We start from the raw sequence: 24,807 nt of genomic DNA, 5'->3' as shown, positions 1-24,807 counted from the left end.
CTATAGGGTGTTTCTTCTTCCCACGGGGCTGGCTAGTCTTGCTGTTTATGCCAAGAATAAATAGCCCACAGGCAGTTTCCCTCTAGAAATCCCAGTTCACAAGGAAGATACTTTACATGTCAGCAGCTTATTCCAAAAAGTAAAATAATGTTTTGTGAGTCATCAGCTTTTTGTATGATGCAAACTTTACAACAAGTCAAGAAAAAAAGTTCCCCTAGATTATGTACAAAGAAGAAACATTTGTATTTATAACATCAAAGTGCCTTTTATATTTTATGAATTTGTATTTATTTTATTCTTAGTCCAATAAACATTTTTATATCACATGCTATGGTAGAGTCCAGGGAAGAAAAATGGGAAATCAATATAAATTCTCACTTCTGAAAAGCGTGAATAATAGTGACTGTAGTAGTGAGAAGACTAGGGATATCGTGGTGTAGAAGTCTGTCACCTGGCACAATGACAGACAATAGGTCTAATACATGCTTTACTGTGAGATTTCTTAAATTGCTGAGGTAATTCCCCCGTGGGTTTAGTTCCCCATTTGTGGCTTACATTTCTCTGGTCGTGCAAACTTGCTCACAGTCTGTGAAGATCAGGCCTGCTAAATGTTGGAAGTTCCTGTTTATCTCTGTGTCTAGGTGTTACATGGACTTGATGTAAGCTGAAGTGTATGAAGTACCTCTCTGAAGTTATTTTTCAACTATTTTGTTTGCTGTCCATGCTGCCTCAATTTGTGGTGATCATAGATAAAGAGAGAGATGACAGGAAAGGGAGTATCTATGGGCGATATGTCCAGTTCCCTGGATGGACTGAGATGTGATCCAGCAGGTCTTTGCCATTACTAAGGTTGTGCTGAGCACAAAATAAGAAGGAGAAAAGCTTTCTGCATTTCTTAACTGAGTTTGTCAGAGTAGTAGCAGGCATTAGCACAGCCTAGCTAGTCATGGGAGCACAATCTCCAAAACCAGGCAAGCAATAGCCAGAGGAGCGTTCGGAGAACTGGCTCCGCCAGCGCAAGTATCTTTCTCGAGCAGACTGCTGTAATGAGAGGATATTCTGCTCTTCAGGGGACGGAGGCTTCTGTTCCCTACAGGGTGGAATTTCCAAACAACTCTTACTCACAAGTAACCTTTCACTCAAGTATGTCCATATTTACAGGAGCAGTTGTGATAAATCCTCTTTGGCGATGAGTGTGACACCTGACAAGGAGCCCTGAGAGCAGCCATCACCTCTGGACAGAAAGGCAGGGAAAACCCACACGCATATGCTCAGCCACCTCTCATTTACTGGTAGGAAGGCGTACTATGTGTGCAGTTAGGTGGTTTCTGTCGCCATGGCAGGAGAGCGTCCCCAAGCTTATATAGATGTGATCATCTTCTCACCAGCATAAGTTAGGACTCTCCACTCTCCAGTGACATAATTTATTTCTTTACTTAGATCAGAAATGATAAAAAGACGCCTACCCAAGGCTGGCAGCATCCTAGAATATTCATTATTTGGATGGTTCAGTGAAATAACTTGCTCAAGAACAGAGCCGGAGTCTGTCAGAGCTCAGATTCCTAGCTAAGACTGCAGTGCCTGAAATACAGGTCCATCCTCCCCCTAGAAACACATCCCCCATGCTCCCCACACAGCCTAGACTCACAATAGTGAAAATCATGAGCAAAAAGGAGGATAGGGAGTAAATCTGCCTTTCATCCGTCATTTTGAGGACTATAATTGAAGACAGGGTGTGGCTGTAAGAGCCAACAGAAATTAATATGATGTCTGGATTGCTTGGAGCTTTGCTTCTGCTGTGTAGGTTTTCAGAAGAAGCTACCTAATAGCAATCTACAGAGAGCAGTGCTCTGGGTTGAGGTTGCCTTTCTTTCCCTTTCAGAGTCTTAGGCTTAGGAGGAGACATTGCAGATACTGGACTTTTCTCTACGGGTGGGCAAGGAGCACCTACACCTACTTCCTTCAGCAATTACCTAATAGGAAGAAGGAATAGGCCTTGCTCTACAAAACAAACTGGTTTGCAGCATTGAACAACCTTTTACATATGTCCTGGCTGAAAGGTCCACAGGCTACCGAATCACATTTTACCAGTGAGGATTAGAAACGATCATGCAATTCTTCCAAGGTACTCTTATCTGGGATATAATTACATTCTTTGGAGCTTTACTGGGCTCCTGCCACTTTCACTGGGACGTGGAACATGGGACTGATACAGCAAATACATCCAAAAGCCAGTCCCTGACTAACCAGACTGTATTTTAAAACCAGTTTTATTTTTTTTCTCGCTCACGTGCTGGGTAGCTGCAGCCGTGTTTGCTGGCAGGCGGGCAGCTTGCACGGCTGCGTGGTAGTTTCACTCCAGGCAGTGTGGTATTGCCCTGCTCCTTACGACCATGTCAGGGCTCCGAGGCTTGGCCCTGAGACCTCGCCAGACATCGAGCGGAGGCGTATGTGTGTGTTTGCTGGCTGTATGGCTCTCTGCTTTCTCTAGCTGTGAGCCACCATCTTGTTCCAAAACATCCATCAGTACCGTCTTTCTTCCCCACTGAACTGATTTCTTTACCTCCACTTTTGTTGTTATTTGTATTCCTGTAGCCTAGGAGCATAGCCTTGGGGCAGAACAATGTGTAGGAAAGGACTTTGCAAGTCTAAGTCATAAAAATGTCCCAAAAGGATTTACAACCTAAATGTAAGACAGGAGGAAACAAATGGTTTCATACAGATGGAAGTAAAGGAAGCAATGACAGGCTATTAGCCAGCATGATTCGCAGTGGTCTCAGCACAATGTCAGTGCAAACGCTGTTAAGTCTTGTGGGCGTTATGAAAAAGACGAGAGATCTGAAAGTGGACAAAGAGGTAATAAGTGTGAATATTGACACATAGTGATGGGCAGCTCAGGAGGAGGCCGGAAGATGTTACGTTTTCGAGTGATGTTGTGAGCAGTGGGGTTTGGTCCTGTGGGAACTGCGACTGTCCCGGTGCACAGCCTTTTTGCAAAATGTCAGCCTGTCTATTCCACACTCTGCTCGTTTAACTTATCAAAGTTGATAATGTTTTCTTGTGTCAACTACAAGAAGGGTGTGTCTAATTTGACAGAAGTTTGCTTTCATAAGCATTGCTTCAGTGATGTTTGTGCAACCATACTGGAATATGATTTTATCTTGTCATTTCTAATTACCATTAATAATTAGCATAATAGCCATTAGGCATCACTTATTAAACATTTTTTTTATGTGATACTGAGCCGGCTCCAGACCTCATGCTCCCAACTTTCAAATGCAGACCATGACTTTTTTCTGGCTAATGACTCATTGGTTTATACCACCATGTTTAGCAAAATTCCTGAAGGCAAGTGAAATAATTATCACAATGAGTTTGGTAACAGCATGATGCTAGGTCTTAAATATACCTCAAAGACCAAAGTGATTACTCTGTTTCAGTTTCTTTCTTGCTGACTGTTCACATCTTCAAACTACCTCTGAACGTTTGCTAGTGATGAAGTAGAAGTTCAGCAGAACATGGAGGTGGACGGAACCAGATTTCTTCCTACTGAAGCTCACAATCTTCCCTGATTCATTTTGTGAAGGTTTTTAATCTCCTTCCAGCACCTACCAGATGATGACAGTGCAGCCAGACTTCCCAGCATTTGCATCTCTGGAAGCCCTACTGATTATCGTGACAAAGAAGAGTACAAGAATTTGTATTAGGACAGACTGGAATACTGATGAGTGAACAAAACTACAGCAATTTCACTCCTGCATGGACAGCTGAGTGCCGTGCAGGTCGGAAGGAAGAGCAAGGCTTTAGCCTGCAGTCCCTGCTGGCAGAGCCGCATAGGTCAAACCAGAATCTCCTGCTTGATTATAGTAGTAGTTTACTCATCTGTATAATTCTTTATAAATGTTACACAAGCCAGTAAACAAAAATACAAACCCCACAGATAGTTACTATGGGTATGAGTGAGACTGTACCTGTCTGCGCATTTTATAGAATAGATTTTATAGAGAAATTATAGTTTATACACCACACCAGAATACAGCCTACTATTAAAAAAGCATAGTGCCTATAATCAGGTATAAGTGCTTGTACAGTGCAGTCCTTAACTCCTGTCTGATGTTGGCAATTTGCAAAACTAGTAGTTTTATTTCTGTTTCTTCACTGATGTCTTAAACCTCTGGCATGTTCACTCCCCAGGGATTTTTTCTGATGGTGGTGTAATTGACATGTGTCTGCTCTCTCTGTAAGACAGAGACCATATCTGCTAGAGCAATCACAGTACATTTCATCTACAGCCACTGGTCGTGATGCTGATAACTTCTGCTTACCAGCCTGAGTGCTGATGTAACTCCCCCTCTTCTCTCTGGGGCAGCCACCCTTGCTCTTTTTATCCTCAGATTCCTCTCCCAGTCTTATAGCTTCAGCCTAAGTCTCTCTCTGTCTTTGAGATACTCATTCATTCTTGCTTTACAAGATTTGCACATTGGAAAATAAAAGAAGACGCTCTTACAAGCTGCCGTACCTATGTGCTAGTGTGAGTGGCTGTGTATGCGGAATATGATAGAAGTTTGCCTGCAGGAGGCTGCAGTCAATGTCCCAGGTCACTTCTTGTCCTGTTGTACCATGCACCATGTCCTCTGCATTTCATTTATCTTCTCTTCCCCATCTCTTCCTATGCTGTTTCCAAAGTCATCATTTCTCATCACTGTCCATGTTATAAACTCATTGGGCAGGGGAGGCATCTTTTTATTTCTGCATTGCATTTAATGCGGTACTTTAGAGGTGCTGTGTAAACACTGAGGCAGGTTAAATAATACTGAAATGCACAGTATAATTAGTGTTGCAGGAGTGGGAGATACAGAACTTAGTAGAGAAGGTATTTAACACAGAGCCGTGTCCAGAAGCTCGTTAGAGCAATTACCCCCACAGGGCTAACAACTGTCTCTTACTTGGACAGAGGCTGGGGAGAGGCCATCCCCCAAAGGGACAGCTGGAGCTGGTCCGTGGATTGCTTAGCCCCTGGCCCTCTGTGCTGGGAGTCATCTCCATAAAGACATTACGTGCGACCTAGAGTTGAAAGCTTAGAGCACGAGAGGTGACACATGAGCAGACAAGGCTTTCTGCAGAGCAAAGGCTCAGAGCAAGAAACAAAACTGGCTACAAAAAGTCCCATCTTGGCTGTGACTTTTGCCAAGAGAATAGCTGTCTGTGGTCAAGCTTTGGCTTGTCCCATGCTGTCATTCCAGAAACATCTGAGCTGTTTTTTTCCTTAGAAAGGGACACTAATTAAGACTCATCATATCCCCTGAAGTCTTCATGTTGGAAGCCTTCACATTAGACCTCTGTATAAGGTTAGTCATCGAACCCCATCTAATATTTCATTACAGAAAAAGAAAAAGAGCTACATAATGAGGAGCAAAGTTTGTAAGCACCATTCACAGCCTGTGACCCATTTGTTAGGTACTGCTACTGGTGAGAAGGGACAGGCTGGATCTCGAGTCTTTGCTTGCACAAGCAGCAAAATGCAGTTGTGTTCCTGAATGTGTTTGTAATTCCTTTCTCTGTGGTCATAAAATACCAGCATCTTTTTTTTCTGGCTGTTTATTGTATCTTACTTTTAAAAAAATTCTCTCCCACATATTAATTTGTCTCACCCTTTTATCTTCCCACATGTTGCCAGCTGGTTCTTCCTGTTTGCCTGTTTTTTTAAATCCATTTAGAGGTTCTTTATTTAGCATTTTCTCTGGAATTGTTTTCCTCCACCAGAAGGGTGTGTCAAGTCCAGCAGAGCCTTGCTTTCAGGATTACTCCTTCAGTATTATTTGGGAAAACTTGTTGTTCTTGATTTTATCCTGTTACTGCATATTCATAATAACTCAAAGGTGTTGTGTATTACATTATATTATATTATATTACATTAGCACACACCTACTTTAATGAAAACTTGATTTTCGCTCAGAACTCTCTTTCAATAGAAGATTGCCAGTCAGACTGCCTTGAAACTCCTTTCCTGCACTCTGTCCAGCCTCCCTGAATGTTTCTTTCCTCATCACCTTCTACTTCATGTCTTAGCTTATGCTTCCTCCTCTGGTAGCAAATGTCCCTTTCCACAGCATCAGCTGGTCCCTTTCCTCCATCCTCCTGCAGCTGTCCCTCCATCACCATCCTGCAGCCATTGAATTCAGCAGGAGCAGTGCGGCAGATGGGAACATTGCTTATTTTTCTTTTTCCCTTGTAATGATTGCTTTGTGGATATAGGTCAAAGGTGGACTTCTAACCAAACATGTATGGTAAATATAACTATCTGCGTAACAATTTTTTAAATACTTGTATGCTAATTTACTTGTAGAAATTATTTCTCAGGTTCAAGGCTGTGTCAGTAGTAGCAAAGTTTTATTAGAGACAAGCTTTGGTAGTTGTTAGACAACTGACCGCAAAACAGACTAGCCCAAGCGAAGACCAGTGATTGGATCAAAGCAGTATCAGAGGACGAAGACAGCAGGCAGCGTGGGTGGCAGGAAGGCAGCCATTCTGCAAAGTCCCTTCCAACTGGTGCTATAAGCAGAACTGAGAACTGTCAGGCTGTTTTTGCTTTGCTTTTTCCAAACAGTTTGTTCGTCAGGAGACCTCCTCAGGAGGATGCGCAGTGGGGCTGGCAGGGAAGCTCTCTTGTCAGCAGTGACCTGCCGAGGGAGAGCAGGAAGCATAACTTTGTCAGGGGTTTTGTCTGCATACCATGCCTTTCTCTTACATCCCCCTTGCTCTTGTACTGACCTTTCCTTTCCCTCTTCTCCCTAGCTTGCTTTATTTTATATACTTGTTGAAAGACTCGTGACTGACTGATTCCCCTTGCCAGTTCCTCATTTTCGTGTTGTGCTGAGACAAATTATTTAACCACATTTACTACTAGTAACCCCCCAGTGTCAAACATATTTTCTATGCATAAGTTTATAAATGCCCCATAGCTGCATCCCTTGCCACTGCTTTCTACCATAGCTCAATTAATCCCCATGCTCTACCACCAACAGTCACAACCGCAATCCTGCATGTCTGACTCCCTGCACTGCCTCTCTCCAGGAAAAAGAAACTGTCTCCGCCCCTCTTCACCACCGAGAAAAGCCTGGAGATTTCTCATCCTCCTCTTCCCCAGGTACATAGCAGGAATAAAGAAGCACTCATGGTCACACTCACAGTTCTAGAGGACACCTCACCTTACACATCCTCACCCAGAGCGCACAGGCTTAGGGCAGGCATGGCTGACACAGACTGGCTTTAAGCCCACCACTTCTTCCAGATGATGCTGCAGGGACTCCTCTTCCCACCAGCCCTCTGTGGAAAGGAGACAGCTCTGGTAACCAAAGCCCCCGACATTCACGCCCTGGAGATCTGCCCCATGACCTGGAGCTACTCGTAGCATTGGCCATTTCCCCTTTGAACCATGAGGGTCATTAGGAGCAACAACTAGCACATCCTCCATCCTGCCTGTCTGTTGACAGCTATTGCTTTTCCATCTTGACTCACTCAGGGTTACCAGAGGCTCTGAGACAAGCTCTAACAGTGTCATTTCATCCATTGCAACTGGCATTTTGGAACAAGAACTGATTTTTCATGTGACTAATTTAGGACTGGAGAGTCCAGGAGAGCCCACCTCAGGGCATCACCATTAAAATACCTCTTTTTCCAAACTAATGGAGCAGGTGGGTGCTCAGGCCGGTTATGTGTGTATGCAGCCATTTATGAGATTAACAGCATGCCTCCCTGTTTCAAAATCTCAGGCAATGGGAGGCAGGGAAGAGCCAACTGCTTTGCATACAAATTATATTTCCCAAAACTTTAATTAAAATTGTTGTGTGAAACTGAAAATGTTTAGGTAATTTATTGTTTCAGTTAATTGAACTGCTGGTCCCTAATCCTGTCTAGCTGTGGCAAAGCCAATAAAACTCGGTTAAATGACAGCGTTCATAAAAGACCTTGCCCGGCTCACAGTGAAAACCACCCTTTAACGAGCTGCGATGCTGCACCTTACCCAGGTGGCTGGGACAGCTCTGGGGGCCTCTCTCGGCTGCCTTCACTGGCCCAAGCCAGGGGAACGGTCTCTGGCTTGCACTCTAGACATTTATTAGAGCCAAATCCTCAAATGCCTCGTGGTTTGCTAATAGGCCCTGTCTGGTGGCAGGTCAGTACTGGTTCCTCACCACAGTGTTGCTTTTACCATTTGTATCATGAATTTTCATATCCCTGTAAGTCAAAGCATAGGGATTTTACTGTGCCCAGGTCTGTCTGTAGTCTGCGTACATGATGTCGTGCTGTCCCCCCTCCAGCAAGCAATGGTAGGTCTGAATCTCCTGCTCCAAGCGGCATTTGACGTCCAGGAGGGTCTTGTATTCCTGGTTCTGGCACTCCATTTCTGCTCGTATTTCAGCCAGCCGCTGCTCCACGCAGGAGATCTGGCTCTGTAGCTCAGCCAGGTATTTGTTGTAGCGACACTCGGTTTCCGCCAGAGAGGATTCCAGGTTTTCTTTCTGAGAATGGAAACAACACAAAGGTAGCTGGGTATGCTGCAAGCTTAGCCTGTCTGGTTACAGGTACGACTCTGGTCATGCAGCTTTCTAAAGAGAGCTGGGGAGTCTGAGATGTGAACCGTAGTGGCATCACCTACCATGGTAAGCTGGGCTTGTACATTGATTTCCAAGGCCTGCAGCTGACGTCTCAGCTCAGTGACCTGTTTGTTGCTTGACTCTATCTCCTGGCTGCTTGTGATGACCTCCAGATTGACCTCCTCCACCTGCAAAGTTAGAAAAGAGCAGCCCTTTCCTCACCTCCTCACAGCAGGGTCTTCACCACGCTGCTTGTGCACGCCCTGCAGTGCACCTGAGTATTTCCAAATCTAAAGACCCCCCCATTTATTCCGTTGTGACCCTGTAACACCATGCGGTGGCCCCTCTGCCATGAACAGAAGAGCACTGAAAGTGGGCAGTACAATTAGATGCTGAGCACATCCATGACAGAATTGCTGATATTAAGACATCTCCAGTAAGTGTTCTTAATCTCTCATTTTTCCCTTTTCCCCCAACAGGCAGAGTAGGGTACAACTCTGCATGTGTATAGTACCTTGCAGGCATACCACTGCTCAGTCTCTTTGCGGTTGTGCTCCATCAGTGTTTCATACTGGCACCTCAGATCCTCCAGGATCTTCCTCAGGTCTGGGCCAGGACAAGCATTGACCTCCACGCTCACATCTCCAGTCGCCTGTTTCCTCAGACAGTTCGTTTCCTGCAGAGAATACATGCATCATATCAGTAATATTCACACTCAGGGGGACTTCCTTTCTTCTTTCTTCTTATTTCTCTAAGAGTAAGGGGCAATCTAACCTCCTCGTGGTTCGTCTTGAGACAACGCATCTCTTCAGTCAAAGCCTCACACTGTAGCTGCAGGTCGGTCTTGCAGCTGGCCAGCTGATCCAGGACGGGGCGTAAGTTGCAAATGTCTGCATCCACATTTTGCCGGAGACCACATTCAGTCTCGTACCTTAAGCCACAGGCAACAAAGAAAGGTCAGCATGTCAGTAAACCATGGCAAGCCCTTGAGTTGAGTTTGTGGGGAAAAAATTTAGGACCAAGTTCTTCTTTCGCTTCAGGCATGCAATGCTATGAACATTGTCAATGGTATTCATGCCTTTCACAGAGATCTGCATTTTAATGCGGCAGCATGACAAGTAAAGTGTTAGGATTTCCCCATCACCGTCGCTCACCTACCCTTCCATGGGCAGTGTGAACCCCTCAGTCTAGCACAGGACCATACTCACTTCACTCTGAAGTCATCAGCAGTCATCCTGTTGTTATCAATATTCAGAAGGATTTTGTTAGTCTCCATGGCTGCACAGAGGATCTGGAAAAAAAAATGCAGGAGAGAGATTTGGGCTTGTGGCGTCCTCTGGCTACACAAGGCCCTGGAGGAAACATCCACCTGGGGTAATGCAAGCCACTTATTTTATAATGATTCCACATATTGGGATTATTAATTTGTTAGATGGCATTACAGTGGGGAAATGCGTGTGCCAGCTTGGTGGAGCAGGCTGTGCTGAAACTCCAGTTCTCTGTAAATGCAGTGTCTTCCTCCCTCAAACCATCCATTTCATATAAACTATTGCTTCACGGGCACCTCCGGAGACATAGCTATTGCCTCTGCCATTTGACATTGGTCTATCCACATGTGAAAGCAAAGTCCAAAGAAATATTAGAATTTTCTTGAAAAGCAATGATTTACCTGGTTTTGAAGGTCTTCAATTTCCTTATGAAAACAGCTGTAGTCCCGTGGTTCGCAGCTGGGCCCTACCTTGGCATACCACTCCCTGATCTTGCACTCAAGGTCGGCATTGTCTCCCTCCAGGAGTCGCACCTTGTCCAGGTAGGAGGCCAAGCGGTCGTTGAGGTTCTGCATCGTCGCCTTTTCCGAGTTAGCGAGTAAGATCCCATCACCGCAACCAGCACTAGCCCTGCTGAAACCACCACCAACGCCTCGAGTGCAGATGCCTCCACTGCTGAATCCAAGGGTAGAACAAGCCCTCTGGGTAGCTCCAAAGCTCCCACCGGTAGCACTGCCGGTGCTCAGCTGCTTCCCAAGTAATCCCTCCTTTAAACTACCACCAGAAAAATTGCCAACCGCACCACCTAAGTCATAGGCAGCGTGTCTTCCCGAGGAGGCGGAGGAGACCTTTCTTCCACTACCAGCTGCAGAGCTGCCCACGCTGCTCCTGCCTTGGGAACGGGTAGTAACGACCTGCCTGACGGCACAGCTCATAGTGAGAGCACGAGGATCCAACTTGGAGCCCAAGGCAAGCTGCACAGATCGCTGCGGGATCCGATTGTGATCCCTCTGTCCCCACAGTCCTCTATTTATACCATTCCTCGTGGATGTTGACATCGGAGAAGGGCTGTTTATTCTTCCTCCTTGTGACCTGGCTAGTACTATTTTTTTTTTCAGCTGGAAATATTTCCCCAAAGGCGTTTATCTCCAGAAATCCCACAACAGAAAGATGCTTTGGTTAACAGAAGCATGTTTCAAAACTACATCAAAAATGTTGCTTCCTGAATCATCAGGTCTGACTTGTGATGACAACTAAACAACAGTGACAGAAAAAACAACAATACCCGAGAGTGCCCGGGGAACGAAACATCATAGCAATTATCCATCCCTGACATGGGCGAGTCTACCTGGAAAGTGAAAGCTGTGGGAAAGCCGTCCTATCTGATGGAGCCTGTTCGACCCCTTTGTGACCAGAAGCGAGGGTGCCCCCTCATTCAGCTGCCCTGCGGTCCCTGGGACCAGAGCCCGGAGCCCACCCTGGACCGTGCTGCCTCTCTGCAAGTGCACCGCAGCGAGGGTCCGTCCCATTCTGCACGGCCGTCAGCTGAGTGAGAACCTGCTGGGGCCTGGGTCATTAGACCTCGAAATGCTCTTCGTTTGGAGAGCACAGAAGAATACTGCACTTGAGCATACCAGTGATCATTATCATTCTCTTTCTTCTGCGTGCATCAAAACATCTCCTTTCAGAGGGGAGATCCCATGGTATTTGTTTTGCTGCTTTTGAGGGTAGACAAAACATTCAAATATTTATCGAAAATAAAAGAGAAAAGGATATTTCCTGAGTACCAAATGTTGCCGTTAACTATGAATATTCACTGCCAAGAGAGGACAGCCACATAAGATGTTTCGTAAGATTTCTAAAACAGTAACATGGAGAATTTCAGAAGCAGCCTGATCCTGTATAGGTCTGACCCAGTTCCAACCAGCACCATGGAAATTCTCCAAATATAATCTAGGGGAAATGTGTTAAATTTAGAAAAGACACTAGAAAAGATCATTTAAAAAAAGATATTAAACCTATTTTTTAGTCTTAGAATGCTGAATTGAGGAAGAAGGGAAATAATTAAAATGTGTTGTCATCTGAATCTTTCATTTTATTAATAATATTAATACAGCCATGCTAATATTGGCTGACTTTCACCCATGTGTTGTTCAGCATTGGTTTTGGCATCCAGATCACCTGGACACATCACATAAAGGATGCGTCAGGTGCAGCCTGTTTCAGAAATATTGCTTATGGCATTTGGGTAAGTTCATCAGTCTTGATTTTATCTTGACACTGCAAATCCAGAACGCCTTAAATGTGGTGTGGATTCTGTGTATGTCCATCCTTCGTTACATCCATAATTAGCAAGTGAAGCCTGTGCCGTGGTGCCATGGCATGCCTCATTGGTGGCGAGATCCTGAGTGGAGGCTGTGGCGTGGTCAGGATCAGGCACCTCTGCCACGGAGCCCAGCAGCAGCCCTGGGGCTGCTCTCGCTGCTCTCGCGGGAGTGAATCAGCAGCAGGACTGGGCAGAATCTGTCTTTTTTCCATAGAAGAATTGTAAAAATAATGCTGAGCTAACATTTAATTTCATTTAATTGAGAAATATATAGTCTTTCATTTTTCAATGAGAAAAATTAAAACGTTAATGAGTGGGGGTTTTTTTCAATTATTGAAAACTAGCAGAGATGTCCACGTTTCCTTCTTACTTTTTGAACTTCAGACCTTACCATAGGTCTCTGCAGCCAAAGGTGATTAGAATTTCTGCAGCTTTTGTAAAGGCAAATAATAATTTCACTCTTGATTTTACTGGATTTGTGTGTTATTCATGGTAGCTTTTTTCCTTTCCAAAAATTGAAATTTTTATTAAAACCAGCTCTTGCTTTTACACCAGAGCATAGCTCAAGACCTGCCAGCAGTTACAGTCCTCATTTTATTAAAAGAGATTTTCATTTTTTTATGAGGAGATCTGTTAATGATGGTATCTACATGCATAATGGAAGGCTCTTTCCAGGATTAATTTTTATTGACTTCCAGACTGGAGTCTACAGACGGAAATTTGCTCACCACAGTCTTGTAGCCAGCCACGGGCAATGCCTCTGATGAGCCGTCCTCGGTTGACTTGGGAGCCCCTTGCAGGCAATGTTGTGCCCCAAGGGAGTAAGAGGAGGAGAGAAATGATGGCTTACGAGGATTTCCCGGCAGGCATTTCAGAAACAGCAGTGCAGGCCTGACAAGGAAAAATTGTCACTTCAAGTAACAAATGAGCAGAAAAGCTTCCCCTAGGCAAAGGTGCTGTTCCCATTTAATCAGCTTTGTAAAAAATAGAAAGGAATTACACTTCAGCTTTACATTTGCATCTTGTACTGTGCTTTATAGGGGAGAGCAGGATGGTGGTAGAGGATGGGCACTGTGGCGTTATTCCCAAGGGTTGTTCTACAGCACAAAATGATCAGGTTCAAAAGAGCAATGAAAATGAGAAAGAAAGATTAGATTTCCCCAGAGGAAAGCCATTTGGTAGTCTCAGGATATTTTAAGGCTTAAGACTGTTTCTTAAGCCAATGCATATGAAGTACAAAGAGTATAAAGTGCCCCCAAGAAGGAGATCCAGCATTTCACGTTATTACAAATATTCCCTGAGTCACTAGCTGTTTTCATGTCCAAGAGAACTTCCCTGGAGACTTGGTGACTCAGACACGACACCGAACCCGGGGTCCCTGCCGGAGTCCAAGCTGCTGCCCACCACCCTGCATTACTGCCAGCCCGAGCTCAGGTTTGGGCTCGAAGCAAGCACCAGGGAGTGCCAGGGTAGAGAAGCTGAGAGCCAGGCACTGTCTGGCATCTGAAGCACGCCAGCTTGGGCTTATGTATGTGCCCTAAGCCTGTGCAGGGCTGGCCTCTGGCTTGGAGAGCCTTATCAGGAGGCCCTGATACAGCAGTGAGAACTACAAGCAGCCCTAGACTCTGCTCATTGTCGGCTAAATTTCAGAGTTTCACCTACAGAAAATTCTTCTGTTTGCTATTAACAGAGTATTTTCTTATCTAGCTGTTGATGTAATTGTCATTATGCTTTTTGTCTGTGTGTTATTGGCTGTACTGAAACATCTCCATCTTGCTGATGACACCAGACGCTCCAGGGTTCTGATCCCAGCTTTGCAAATCACTCTAGGCAAATTATTCAGCTTTTCTGAGTCTCAATTTCATGCTTTGTAGGATGGAAACAGTAATAACAGCAATCCTCCTTCTCAAGGGCATTGTGAAAACAACTGTCTGATGCGAACTTGGAGCTTTAAAGATCGGAAACATGATACTCATTTTAAGCATTATTCATTGTAAGTATTCTTGCTATTATATATTCAGTTTGACACTGGCACATCCTACATATTTCTCTTTGTGTCTCAGCTGATGAAATACCTTTCAAGGACGTTCTTAGTTTTCCTTTTTTGTTTTGTTGTCCATTAAAGTTTCACCATTATTCACTGAGGACTTGCTTCTATAATTCCTTGCTGTATCCTAACAAGGCTTTTCTTGTTGTGCTTGCATTTTGCAGAAAATTTGAAAAATGCTTTCCAAAAACAGTGTTTCTCCATCTCTTGGATGTGGTAGTTTGTCCGTGTTTCACAGATACAAACTGTGTGTAGCAAAGAGTAATAATAAAAAATAAATTGCCTAATAGTTATGTGGTATTTTCCTTCTTCAGAGCACTGTAATGTAACACAGTGATTACTTGTGCTGAGCTTGGACTTCTTTCTTGTTTGTGATAATAGGGTTATGCGGAGCCATATGCAAAATTTAAGCCTTTTTCACTGATGCAAATATATGTTGGTGAATAAGGGAAACTCCTGATAAGATCCTCCCAGTGGAACTGAATCAACTGATTACAAACCTGAGCTTTCCATCAGCTCTCCCAGCTATTCTCCCAGCTCTTCTCAGGTATTCATTTCAGGCTGTTCCTGCTGGCAGATGTAAATGCATATCTTAGCACTGGGTCAAAGATATCAAAGATAACTAAATATGCTGCTTGATAAATCTCTCCCTTGTGTCCTTCTGGCTGCAGATGTGGCCATGCCTTACTGTGCTGCCAACAGAGCCAGAAACTCTTGAACTGACATCTTCTCTTAGCCTCCTACTTATATTTAATCCATGTTTGTGGTTTTCAAAAAGCCTTTCTGTGTTCATACAGTTGGGGCATTCTGCAGATGGCTCTAGAGTTAAAAAGCTGCCATTTACAACTGAAATGTAACAACTCTCTTCTGATGGCAAAAAAACCAGCACATTTGCAATTTATTCAGAATTTCCAGCCTGCACCCTTGCCCATTGCCATAAAGTCTAAGACAGCTTGATGCTGAAGTATGTTATTGCTTGATCTAGTTTTTATTTTCGAGATGGCTCTAGCTCACTTGGGTTGGAAGACTTCATATTTCTGTAGGGAAGGTCTGTTATCCCAGCAAAAAGAAAAGCATGAGACAGTCAATGAACTCGCACTCCAATCTGTGTTTCATTTCCTACCCTTTTCTGTAATTGCTAAACAGTAATACAGCATGATAACATCTCTTCACACTCCCTTTTCTGGAAAGACCTGGCAGGTTCCCCACTTCTTCCATGACCTTCCCTCTCCTTTGCTTGTCTTCTCATGCCCAGCATGATATCATCAACTCTTTTCAAGAGTTTGTTCAGGCCAGGGAGCACACCTTTGTAATTGTCCAATAAGAACTGTAATGCTTTTGTGGGGGCTGAGGGAGAATGAATCATCAATAATAATCCAAGAGGCAAGTGTGCTTAACTTCAGCCGCCGAAGCCCCTTGTACATCATAATAAGCAAAGGGAAGCTGATTTACTGCAAACTATTACCTTTTCCTTTTGTCTACGGCCCAAATCCGTCTTCTTGAGGTGGGTGATGAACATGAGGCCATGGTCCAAGACTGGACAGAGTTCCCAAGTACCCCTGGCTAGAAAGCATGAAGTTGGATCTAAGTGATTCCATCAGGCTTTTGGATCTAAAATGATTTCCTCTGCTATCTAGCCCACAAGACACGTTCAGTGGATGTGCGACCAGCGCAGCATCCTTTGGTTCCTCTGTCACTCTCCAGGAAGTGAGTGGGCAAAGGCGGATCTGGTACCTGGCTGCCAGTGCACAAGCTGCATCACCTCATCCTGAATGGCAGCTTGCCTGCAGACGTTGTTGACATACGATAACTAGCTCGTGTGTTTCAAGAAGGATTTCAGCAGGGATCTTCTAGATGCCGTAGTGATAAAAATTTATTGCTACTCATCCCTCTGCGGATTAAGCAATGGTTACTTTAGAACCTGTTAAGTGCAGCCCTCGGGCAGCATGAAAAGACCTGTATAAAGTTTTTGGACAATGTGTCTAACAGTGTGATTTAAAGACAGTCAAATAAGACAGAAGGCATGTATGTATAAGATTTGCCAACCAGTCTGATGTTGTGCTCATGTCTTGGAATGGTACACATAACAGTAGTAGTCTTGCTGAAGTCATTTAAGTTCAACTTACAGGAGAAAGTGATTCTTCATGATACCAAGAGTTAAAGAACTGAGCTTTATTCTGTGGGCTTTTAAGTATCAGTCGTGTGGCACATTGGCCTCAAGCATCATCATTCCATCATTGCCTTCATTTTATATCAAACTTATCTGGTTTATGTCTCAGTCAGTCCCATGTTTTTACAAGCAATGAGTTCAGTAGAAAAAGCTGTCTCAAATTATTTTTGCTCCAAGTAGAACCCATATCCCTCCATTCCCCTCTTCTCACTGGCTTCTTCTTGTGGTTTCTTAGGACTTTCCCTGGCACGAACACACAACCCTGAGGCTTTGAAAGATCATGTATCAGTGACAGACAAGTCTGCAGCTGCATGAATGAGGAAAAAAGCTTTATTAAATGTGTACAGAGTGCATGATGTCACCCACGTGAAATTAGGGTAGAACAGGAAGGAGGAGCAGATGAATGAAGCTGACTGCTTTCTGTGACACAACCCCACCACATACAGCCTCAGACAACGTTTGGTTCAGCTCGCTGCTCTCTGGAGCCTGGGGTCAAGGGTCCAGAGCTGCTTGCCCTCCTAGCGAGTGGTGAGCGCAACCTGCTCCCGGGAGGAGACCACCTTCCCATCCTGCACCTCCTCAACGATCGTGCGGACCTGACGGGAAGATGTCATGACTGCAAAAGAAAAGCGGAGGACAATTATTCAGGGGGCAGGAAGAGGGAAATTTCTTAACACATTATTGGATGTTGCATGTTCTTAAGGAAGATGTGGGAAATTCCACAAGGTACTGGAAAATGCTGTTTTAAAGAGCCCTACATTGGCTAGGAAGACAGAAGAGCCAGGCTGATGGGAAAGCTCAAGAAGGCAAAAGGCACGCTCCCTGAATGTGTGCTTTTGCTTGATTTTTAAGGTCTGTGTAAAGCCAGAACACTGGCTGCTCAATCACGAAGCCCATTTAGGGCAAATCATTCCTGTGGTAAAGGAGTGCAAGGTATTTCCCTTCCTGACAGCTTTTTCCTGTGTTTAGCAGTTGTAAGATGCACACAAGCTCTCTTGACTGCTGTCACTCTGATACAGCCAGCGAGGCGGCACAGCATGCCTGAGGAGTGATTTTCATTCCATCAGTTTGGCAGCTGCTCTAAAAGCAGGTCTCAAAGCTGTTTGTTATAAATGTGTGTAGCAAGATAGGTGCTTACCATCTCTGCCCGAGTGTGAGGACATAGCGGAGGAGTACTGGGAAGAGATGCTACAAGATAAGGAGAAAAACAAAAAGAAGTTAGGGACAAAATCCTTTTTTGTTGTTACACAGGCTCTGTATTCAGGCAGAAGGAAAGCAGAAAAGTCTCATAGCGGTTGCAAAAGCCACTGCTCCGCTCGGTGTCTCCTGGAGGGCAGAGGGGCCACTGCCCCTTCCAGAAGTGAAAGGAGCCCGTTACAGCATCTCACTGCAGACAGACACGAGGGACAGAGCCACGGGGCATCTGTGTCGGGTATGAACATAAAGATGAACCGTGAAAGCTGCAATCAGACTGAATCCCCAGACAGCATATTTTGTGTCTATTACCCGTCTCTTCCCGATGTGCCCTCCCAAGCGAAGCCCCTCTACGTACTGGGCGTCCTCGCCCTCCAGGAGCCGGCGGTACGTGGCGATCTCCTGCTCCAGGCGGGATTTGACGTCCAGGAGGACCCTGTACTCGTGGTTCTGGCGCTCCATGTCACACCGCAGCTCGGCCAGCTGCTCCTCCACGCTGGTGATCAGCCCCTGGAGCTGGGCCAGCTGGGTGCCGTAACGGGCTTCTGTGTCAGCCAAGGTGCCCTCCAACGCCGCTTTCTGCGTGCAGAGGAGAGGGATGGGCTCAGGGCAGGGACGGAGGGCAGGAGGGATGGAAGCACCCACGCGTCCCCTGGCCCACACTCCTGCGTGCCCCCTCCCCACAGGCAGCCGGCCCCTCATACCGTGCTGAGCTGGGACTGCAGGTCGATCTCCAGGCTCTGGATGGTGCGTCGTAGCTCTGTGATCTCCGTCTTGCCGCTCTGCAGCTGCTCCGTGTTGATGGCCACCTCCCGGTTCAGCTCTTCCGTCTGCAACAAGGCAAAACCGTGCCGTTACAGCACCATCGAGCAGGCACAGCCTCGGGTCCCACGTGCCCCGCTGCGCTGCCGGCGAGCCAGCTCACCTTGCTGAAGAACCACTGCTCGGCGTCCCTGCGGTTCTTGTCCGCCAGGCTCTCGTACTGCTCCCTCATCTCAGCCAGGATCTTGGTGAGGTCGATTCCAGGAGCAGCATCCATCTCCACGCTGATCTCTCCACCCACCTGCCCGCGCAGGGCATTCATTTCCTGGCAGAAAAGAGACACGTGATACCCGTCACAGTGAAATCGGTATATTCCCATCATGACAAATTTCTTATTTGCACCCAGCACACCAACCCCACAGACCTTCTCCTGGAGTTTCTGTCTGAAGGGATTGTTTCCCTCCCCCTTACCCACTCGAGTGTCTCCTGACAGCCCTAATTGCAGAGACACTCCTGCACATTTGACCTCACCACTTCCCATTGTGCACAAGGTACATTTTGTAGGTCCCAGTTTGAGCCTGTCTCTGTGCTCACCTCCTCGTGGTTCTTCTTGAGGTAGGCCAGCTCCTCCTTCAGGTTCTCAATCTGCATCTCCAGGTCAGCTCTGGCCAGGGTGAGCTCATCCAGGACTCTGCGCAGACCGTTGATGTCGGCCTCCACGCTCAGGCGCAGAGCCTGCTCCGTCTCAAACCTGGGAACACACACACACAGTTGCACCGTGGAGCCCAGCTGATACAGGTTTTTTCTTGTTGTTTCTTTCCCCACCTTGGCATATTTCTGCCAAGCATCTTTTAGTAAATGTGCATGCACGGCTCTCCACAGTGCAGGAATGTCTCCAGGCAATGCTGTGTCCAGGAAGAGATGTACACTTCCCAAATGTCACACTTTTAGTGAGCAGTGACCTGGTGGAGCAACTTCAGTTGCAGAAAGCAATGAAAAGCTTTAAACAGACTGGCTTTTCCCTCCCTTCTCATAAGAACTCTTGAAGGCATTGGACTTACTTGGTTCTGAAGTCATCAGCTGCCAGCCTGGCATTGTCAATCTGTAAGACGATGTTGGCATTTTCAACAGTTGCAGCAAGAATCTGGGGGGGGATAACAGAAAGCAAAAGAGTGAAAAAGTAGTTCCAAAAAATGGCATTCTGCTGCCTGATTTCCCATTCAGAAGGAGGACTGGAGCAGCACTGAACCTCCTGCCTCTTGGGCTGGACTTCCGTGTGGACTCTGCAAACAGGATACTCATGCTCAATCTTTCATTGGCACTGGCTCGATCTTGTGAAGACACTGGCATACGCACATGCCACAGCCTGTTGCCCCTGCCAGAGTGGCATCTCCAGGTGCTCACGCCATGCTCAGAGTCCTGGCAGCACTCTGGGCTTTGTCTGGCAATGCTGAACAGCCCAGCTGAGAAGGAAAAAAAGGTTGAGGAAGGAGTGCCTTGTGTCTGAATCGTTTTGCTTTCGTAATTACACCTGAGGTGCAAATACCTGTTTTGGGATTTTGAAAATTATTGGCCATTTAATGAGCAGTAATTTCTGTAGCTACAAGCTAATGAAAAGCTCTCACTGAGTTCTGATGCTTCAGGGGATATCCAAGCAATAATCCAGGAATACTGATGTGGTAATTTCCCAGCTGCGGTGCAGGAGGGGAGGGGAGGGTCTGCCTCCCTCTGGATCATGAGCAGAGGGTTTCTGTGAGACCCAGCACTTCATTGCTCAAATCTGGAGACAGCTTCTGCCTCCACATGTTTCTGTGCTCCAGATCAGAACACACCTGACAAGCTGGAATGTGAAGAGAAGCTTTGTGTGTCAAGGCAAGAGCTCTCCACCCCAAGGTGAAGCCCAAGAGAAGGGTTAAAGAACTGAAAAATTCTAGGTATGTGATTTCCCCCAGGGGCTGACCCCTGAGCCTGTCAGCAGCTGCCCCATTTCCCTGGTATTTGCTCTCACAGATCAGGTATTGTCATTACGCAACCGCCCACACCTCCATCCCCTCCAGTGGAGCCTGAGCTGACTAAGGTTGCTGTCACCTCGAGTAGGCAGTGGTGAAGGACCAGGCAATCAGCTCATGATGAGTAATGTGGGCAGAGGGAGGACAGCGATGGCAGGGTAGAAGAGGAAGGACAGATTCTGGTGCTTTTGTTCAAGGACCTTTGCCTGAAATCAGCCAGGGAGCTGCTAAGAATAAAGAAACGAGCTTGGCCATGATTTCATCTACTGCATTTTAGAGCAGGGCACACACCTAACTTCAGCACCTCTGAAGCCACCTACCACAACCCAGTACGTTCTGACTCCTGGATTTTCTTTTGTGTCTGTGTTTGCACCTCCCAAAGAACAAGCATCCCATAGGGCAGTTTCTTTCTTTTTTAACCTCTACCTTGAGCCTCCTATCAGGCTAGAAAAGATCTGATTTGTAGGATATTTATGAAAAAGACTTAGCATCTTCGTTTGCGTATCATTCAGTAGTGAACAGTGCCAAAGAGATAACGTGTCCCTGCCTGCAGAATGCTTAATCAGGAGCCTGGCAGAGGGAGCACATACTTGGGGCATAAGTAGCATCGAGGAAAGGCAGGGAATGACTGGCGTGGCAGCACGCACCCTGTAGCATCAGGTAACCTGAAGCAATGGCTGATAGCCTCTGACTCCTGCTTTCCTGCCCCGTCTTTCTCCCTACACTGAAACAGTCAATAGAAAACCCATCTTTGTGCCTTGTGGAGGACATGATCAAGAAAATGCTGTTCATAAATTATGACTATTATTTCCAAGCATGCTCTTTCTGTTTTCCCATCTCAGACCAATCACCTGTCATTTGTTAATACTCCTCCTTTCAGCTTTTAGGAACAGGGTCATCTTTTTAAAAGTGACTTTAATCAAGATGTCTTGGTAATCACAGCATCCTACCTTGTTCCTGAGCTCCTCGATAGTCCTGTAGTAGGGGCTGTAGTCACGGTCTGGACCAGGTCCCTGCTTCTTGTACCATTCCCTGATCTTGACCTCCAGGTCAGTGTTGGCCTCCTCCAGGGCACGCACTTTGTCCAGGTAGACAGCCAGGCGGTCGTTGAGGTTCTGCATCGTCTCCTTTTCGCCGGCCGGGAGGATGCCATCGCCACCTCCAAAGCCACCTCCAAAGCCACCTCCAAAGCCAGCCCCAAAGCCAGCCCCATAGCTACCCCCAAAGCCGCCACCGAGGCCCCCTCCTACGCTGCTGCAGTAGCTGCCCCCATAGCCACTTCCGAGCCCCGAGACAATGCGGGAAGAGACAGAGTAGCTGCCAGAGCCTCCGTGGACGCTGGGGGCTCTGTACCCTCCTCCCCCAACACGCACAGAGGAAAGCCTGCTGGAGCCTCCACCCAGGCCACCAAATCCCTTGAGGGAGGTGGAGGAGGAGTATTGCCTGACAGTGGTGCTCATGGCGAAGGCTGGCGGAGGCTGGAGGGCTGGAGAGAGACACCCGGCTCGGCAGCGCAGACAGCGAGTGCTCGCTTCCCTCTGGCCTGCAGCCCTTTATAGCCCGGGCAGGAGGCGTTGCCGGCGCTTTTTTTTCTGTTGCATTCCCAGTGATTTTCATCACTCCTAAAATCTGAGCCAACTTCCAGAATCGTCATTTTTGCCTTTGTTCTATTCATGCTTTTTGTCATCTTCCACTAGAAACTTTTTATCTCACAAAGGGCGTCTTTATGCTTCTTCCGTTTCCAAGTAAATAGGCAGGTGTGATTCAAAGTAGGAGGCTCCTTGCTCAGGGCTACATTTTAATACTGCTTTGTACTGTTAGCTCTGAAACGGAGCTATTCAGACAGCGTTTTGATCGAGTACTTCAGCATCTCTTTTGCTGTATCTTTTTGTCCAAGCTACTAGTTTCCTGTCTCTACTCACATTGTACACACAGCACACCTGCAGGGACAACAACCATGTCGTGAAGCCCTGAATGTACATCTACAGTCCCATGAGTACAATGGTGCTAGAAGGAACTTGGCTACCAATCCTGGAAATACAAATCCTCTCTTTTATCCACAAAGAGAGATGTTCTGTAATGAAAAAGCAATGAAAAGGGAGTTCATGCTTCAGGGCTCATTCAATTCTTCACTTTGCTTCAGAGACCACCCAAGAGTGGAGGAATATGAAAAGGCAATAAGCAGTGGATGTTTTGTGGTGTTCTTTGTGAATGAGAGCCTAGCAAACCATTCAGAAGGGGCAGGGTATGGCTACCAGGTAGCTTAACTTAAAAATTATGAGATGCTCCAGGAAAAAAATATGGAATAGCATAAAGTAGATGAAAGGAAAAAAGCTCCTGGTCTCTAAGCACTGTGAACAAGAGTGCCAAGTTGACAGTAACATAGCTTAGCAGCTAATGCAACGATGGTATCTGTGATTAACATCTCAATCAGTTGTGACTAGGGCGGACAACTTCAGTGTGAGTTTGGAGTTTACAGCTCCCATATAAACAGAGCTTCAGGAGAGATACCGGTTCCTCTGAAGAGCAAAAAGGCTCAAAAAATGAGTGCACCAGGCATGGTCAACCTCCGCGGTCTGTTCTCTGTGCTGACCGGCATCACAGCAGAAACCACAAATCTGAGTGTCACTAGCTAATAAGGCAGGGTGTGGAGGAGAAGATATTTCTCATGTGTCTGCATGGTGAATTGTTTGACTGTCTTCACAGACAGGCCCCAACAACCCCTTCCCAACAGCCAAGTTCTTCCTTAGATCATCTGCCAAAGGAGGGGGGAAAGAGTATGGAAATAAGCAACAAAGGTACATTTCTGAGTGGCTTTAAAGGGCATGACTCCCTCCCCTCTATCTGAAGAAAGCTGGAAACGATACAGGAGTGGGATGTGTCCTTGGAATATCAGGAGTTGCCTGCTATGGAGAAGCACAGCTAGCAATGTTCCCATTTGCCACTGGTGAATGGAGACAAGTCTGCATGGCTTGGAGAACTGGAATCCCCACCCTGTTTATTCTGGCCGGAGAAGGGGTTCAGTCTCTTGGCGGCAGCATCTTCTTGTCGCATGAGCGCCAGCAGACGGGGCGCGGAGCCAGCAGACGCCCACTTTCTGCTCACCTTCCCCAGGTGCGGATGGCAAAGGCGCAGCAGCACGGGGGCAGCTGGGACGTGTAGCTCCAAGGAATGCGCTTTCTCCCCGTCTTCATTTCCTCACCTTCACCTGGGTGAAGGGCAGAACTCGTGGGTTGTCCCCGCTGAGTGCAGCGGTGGCACAAAGAAAGGGGAACGTCAGTGACAAAACCAGTACAGAGCCGCCGTGCAAGTCCAAACACTCAGCCTTGACATGAGCAAAGGCTTTCAGACCAGTCAGCCAGCAGCAATAATCAGCTTCCCACAGACAGGCTGTAGGATGAATAACTGTCACAACATTACAAGGTTAAGAGCGTATTCTGTCTTTACATGAAATTGCCTTTTCTTTCATCTTTTGTTTCCTATTTAACTGCTGTGTCATAAAAATACACATTGCTCAAAATATCTATGATATTTTGATAATACCACAAGGCAGCAATTAAAATCATGAGGTGTTAATTAAGACTTAAAACAACATATTAAAAATTCTAAGATATTATTTACATGACCTCCCACTGAACACAACCACAAATTCTTTGTATCGCACTCTCTTTCAAATAAAAGGCTGAGTATTAAATCAGACTCTGCCTCCGTTTCATGAGCACATGCACACTGTGAGCCTATTTTTTATACATTTCAAAATCAGAATGCCAGTTCTATGGCATAATAGTAATATTATGGTAGCACATTGGTGTTTAAACATGCAATTCTGTCTTACTTCAGGAGGAAAACGGAGATGAAGTTCTGGCTCCAAGCATACATATCAGCAGACCTAGTAGATGAAACTAACTGGACAAAAACACTTCTGTTTATTTTAGTGCACTTACAAAGTTTGCCCTAGTATCAAATTATCATAGGAAAGTTCCCTAAAATGAGCTGAAAAGCCACACCTTAATGTCTCTTTCTAAAGTGGTCTTTTATGTCAGATTAACTCAGTGTAGCCTGAGAAGTCAAACCATCTTTCTGGAATAAATATCACTTTCTGAAACCTGCCTCAAGCTGCCGCTGCCTGTCTGCATAAGCCACCACCTGCAGCTCCCTCCTCAATGGGTTTCTTAAGGTCAGGACTAATTATTAATGCTTAAGGCAGGAGAGAATCAACATCTGTTTTCCACACCTCCCTCACAATTTGCAGTAGCAGGAGTAATTAAAACAGGGGGTTTTGTTAGCAAAGTATTATTTGTTGTTTCTATAGCAACACGGGTGTGCCCAGACTTTTCCAGGAGAAAAATATAAAGCAAGGATGAATTCCAGCGAGGCACCTTCAGCATCCCCACGCCGGGTGTCGCAAAGGTGGCAGTCGGAGGGGCACGACCACCA

The 24,807-nt window shown here is 46.1% G+C and overlaps 2 protein-coding genes across 2 annotated transcripts; both read right to left on the bottom strand.

The window, feature by feature from the left end:
- Nucleotides 1–7,238: 7,238 nt before the first annotated feature.
- LOC143169274 (keratin, type I cytoskeletal 19-like) lies at nt 7,239–10,797 on the bottom strand. Its single transcript, XM_076356577.1, has 7 exons — nt 10,264–10,797; nt 9,803–9,885; nt 9,369–9,525; nt 9,109–9,270; nt 8,657–8,782; nt 8,293–8,519; nt 7,239–7,326 (listed from the first exon to the last, which is right to left on the bottom strand). Exons 1-7 carry the CDS (start codon nt 10,795–10,797, stop codon nt 7,239–7,241), a joined length of 1,377 nt encoding a protein of 458 aa, XP_076212692.1.
- Nucleotides 10,798–16,713: 5,916 nt separating this feature from the next.
- LOC143169553 (keratin, type I cytoskeletal 14) lies at nt 16,714–21,895 on the bottom strand. Its single transcript, XM_076356998.1, has 8 exons — nt 21,321–21,895; nt 19,423–19,505; nt 18,956–19,112; nt 18,525–18,686; nt 18,304–18,429; nt 17,958–18,178; nt 17,544–17,593; nt 16,714–17,021 (listed from the first exon to the last, which is right to left on the bottom strand). Exons 1-8 carry the CDS (start codon nt 21,828–21,830, stop codon nt 16,924–16,926), a joined length of 1,407 nt encoding a protein of 468 aa, XP_076213113.1. The 5' UTR covers nt 21,831–21,895; the 3' UTR covers nt 16,714–16,923.
- Between the last annotated feature and the right edge of the window lie 2,912 nt (nt 21,896–24,807).

Source organism: Aptenodytes patagonicus, chromosome 20 (genome assembly GCF_965638725.1).
Source record: "Aptenodytes patagonicus chromosome 20, bAptPat1.pri.cur, whole genome shotgun sequence".
In the NCBI taxonomy this organism is placed as follows: domain Eukaryota; kingdom Metazoa; phylum Chordata; class Aves; order Sphenisciformes; family Spheniscidae; genus Aptenodytes; species Aptenodytes patagonicus.
Note: the sequence above shows the minus strand (reverse complement) of the source record. Positions and strands in the feature narration are given on the sequence as shown.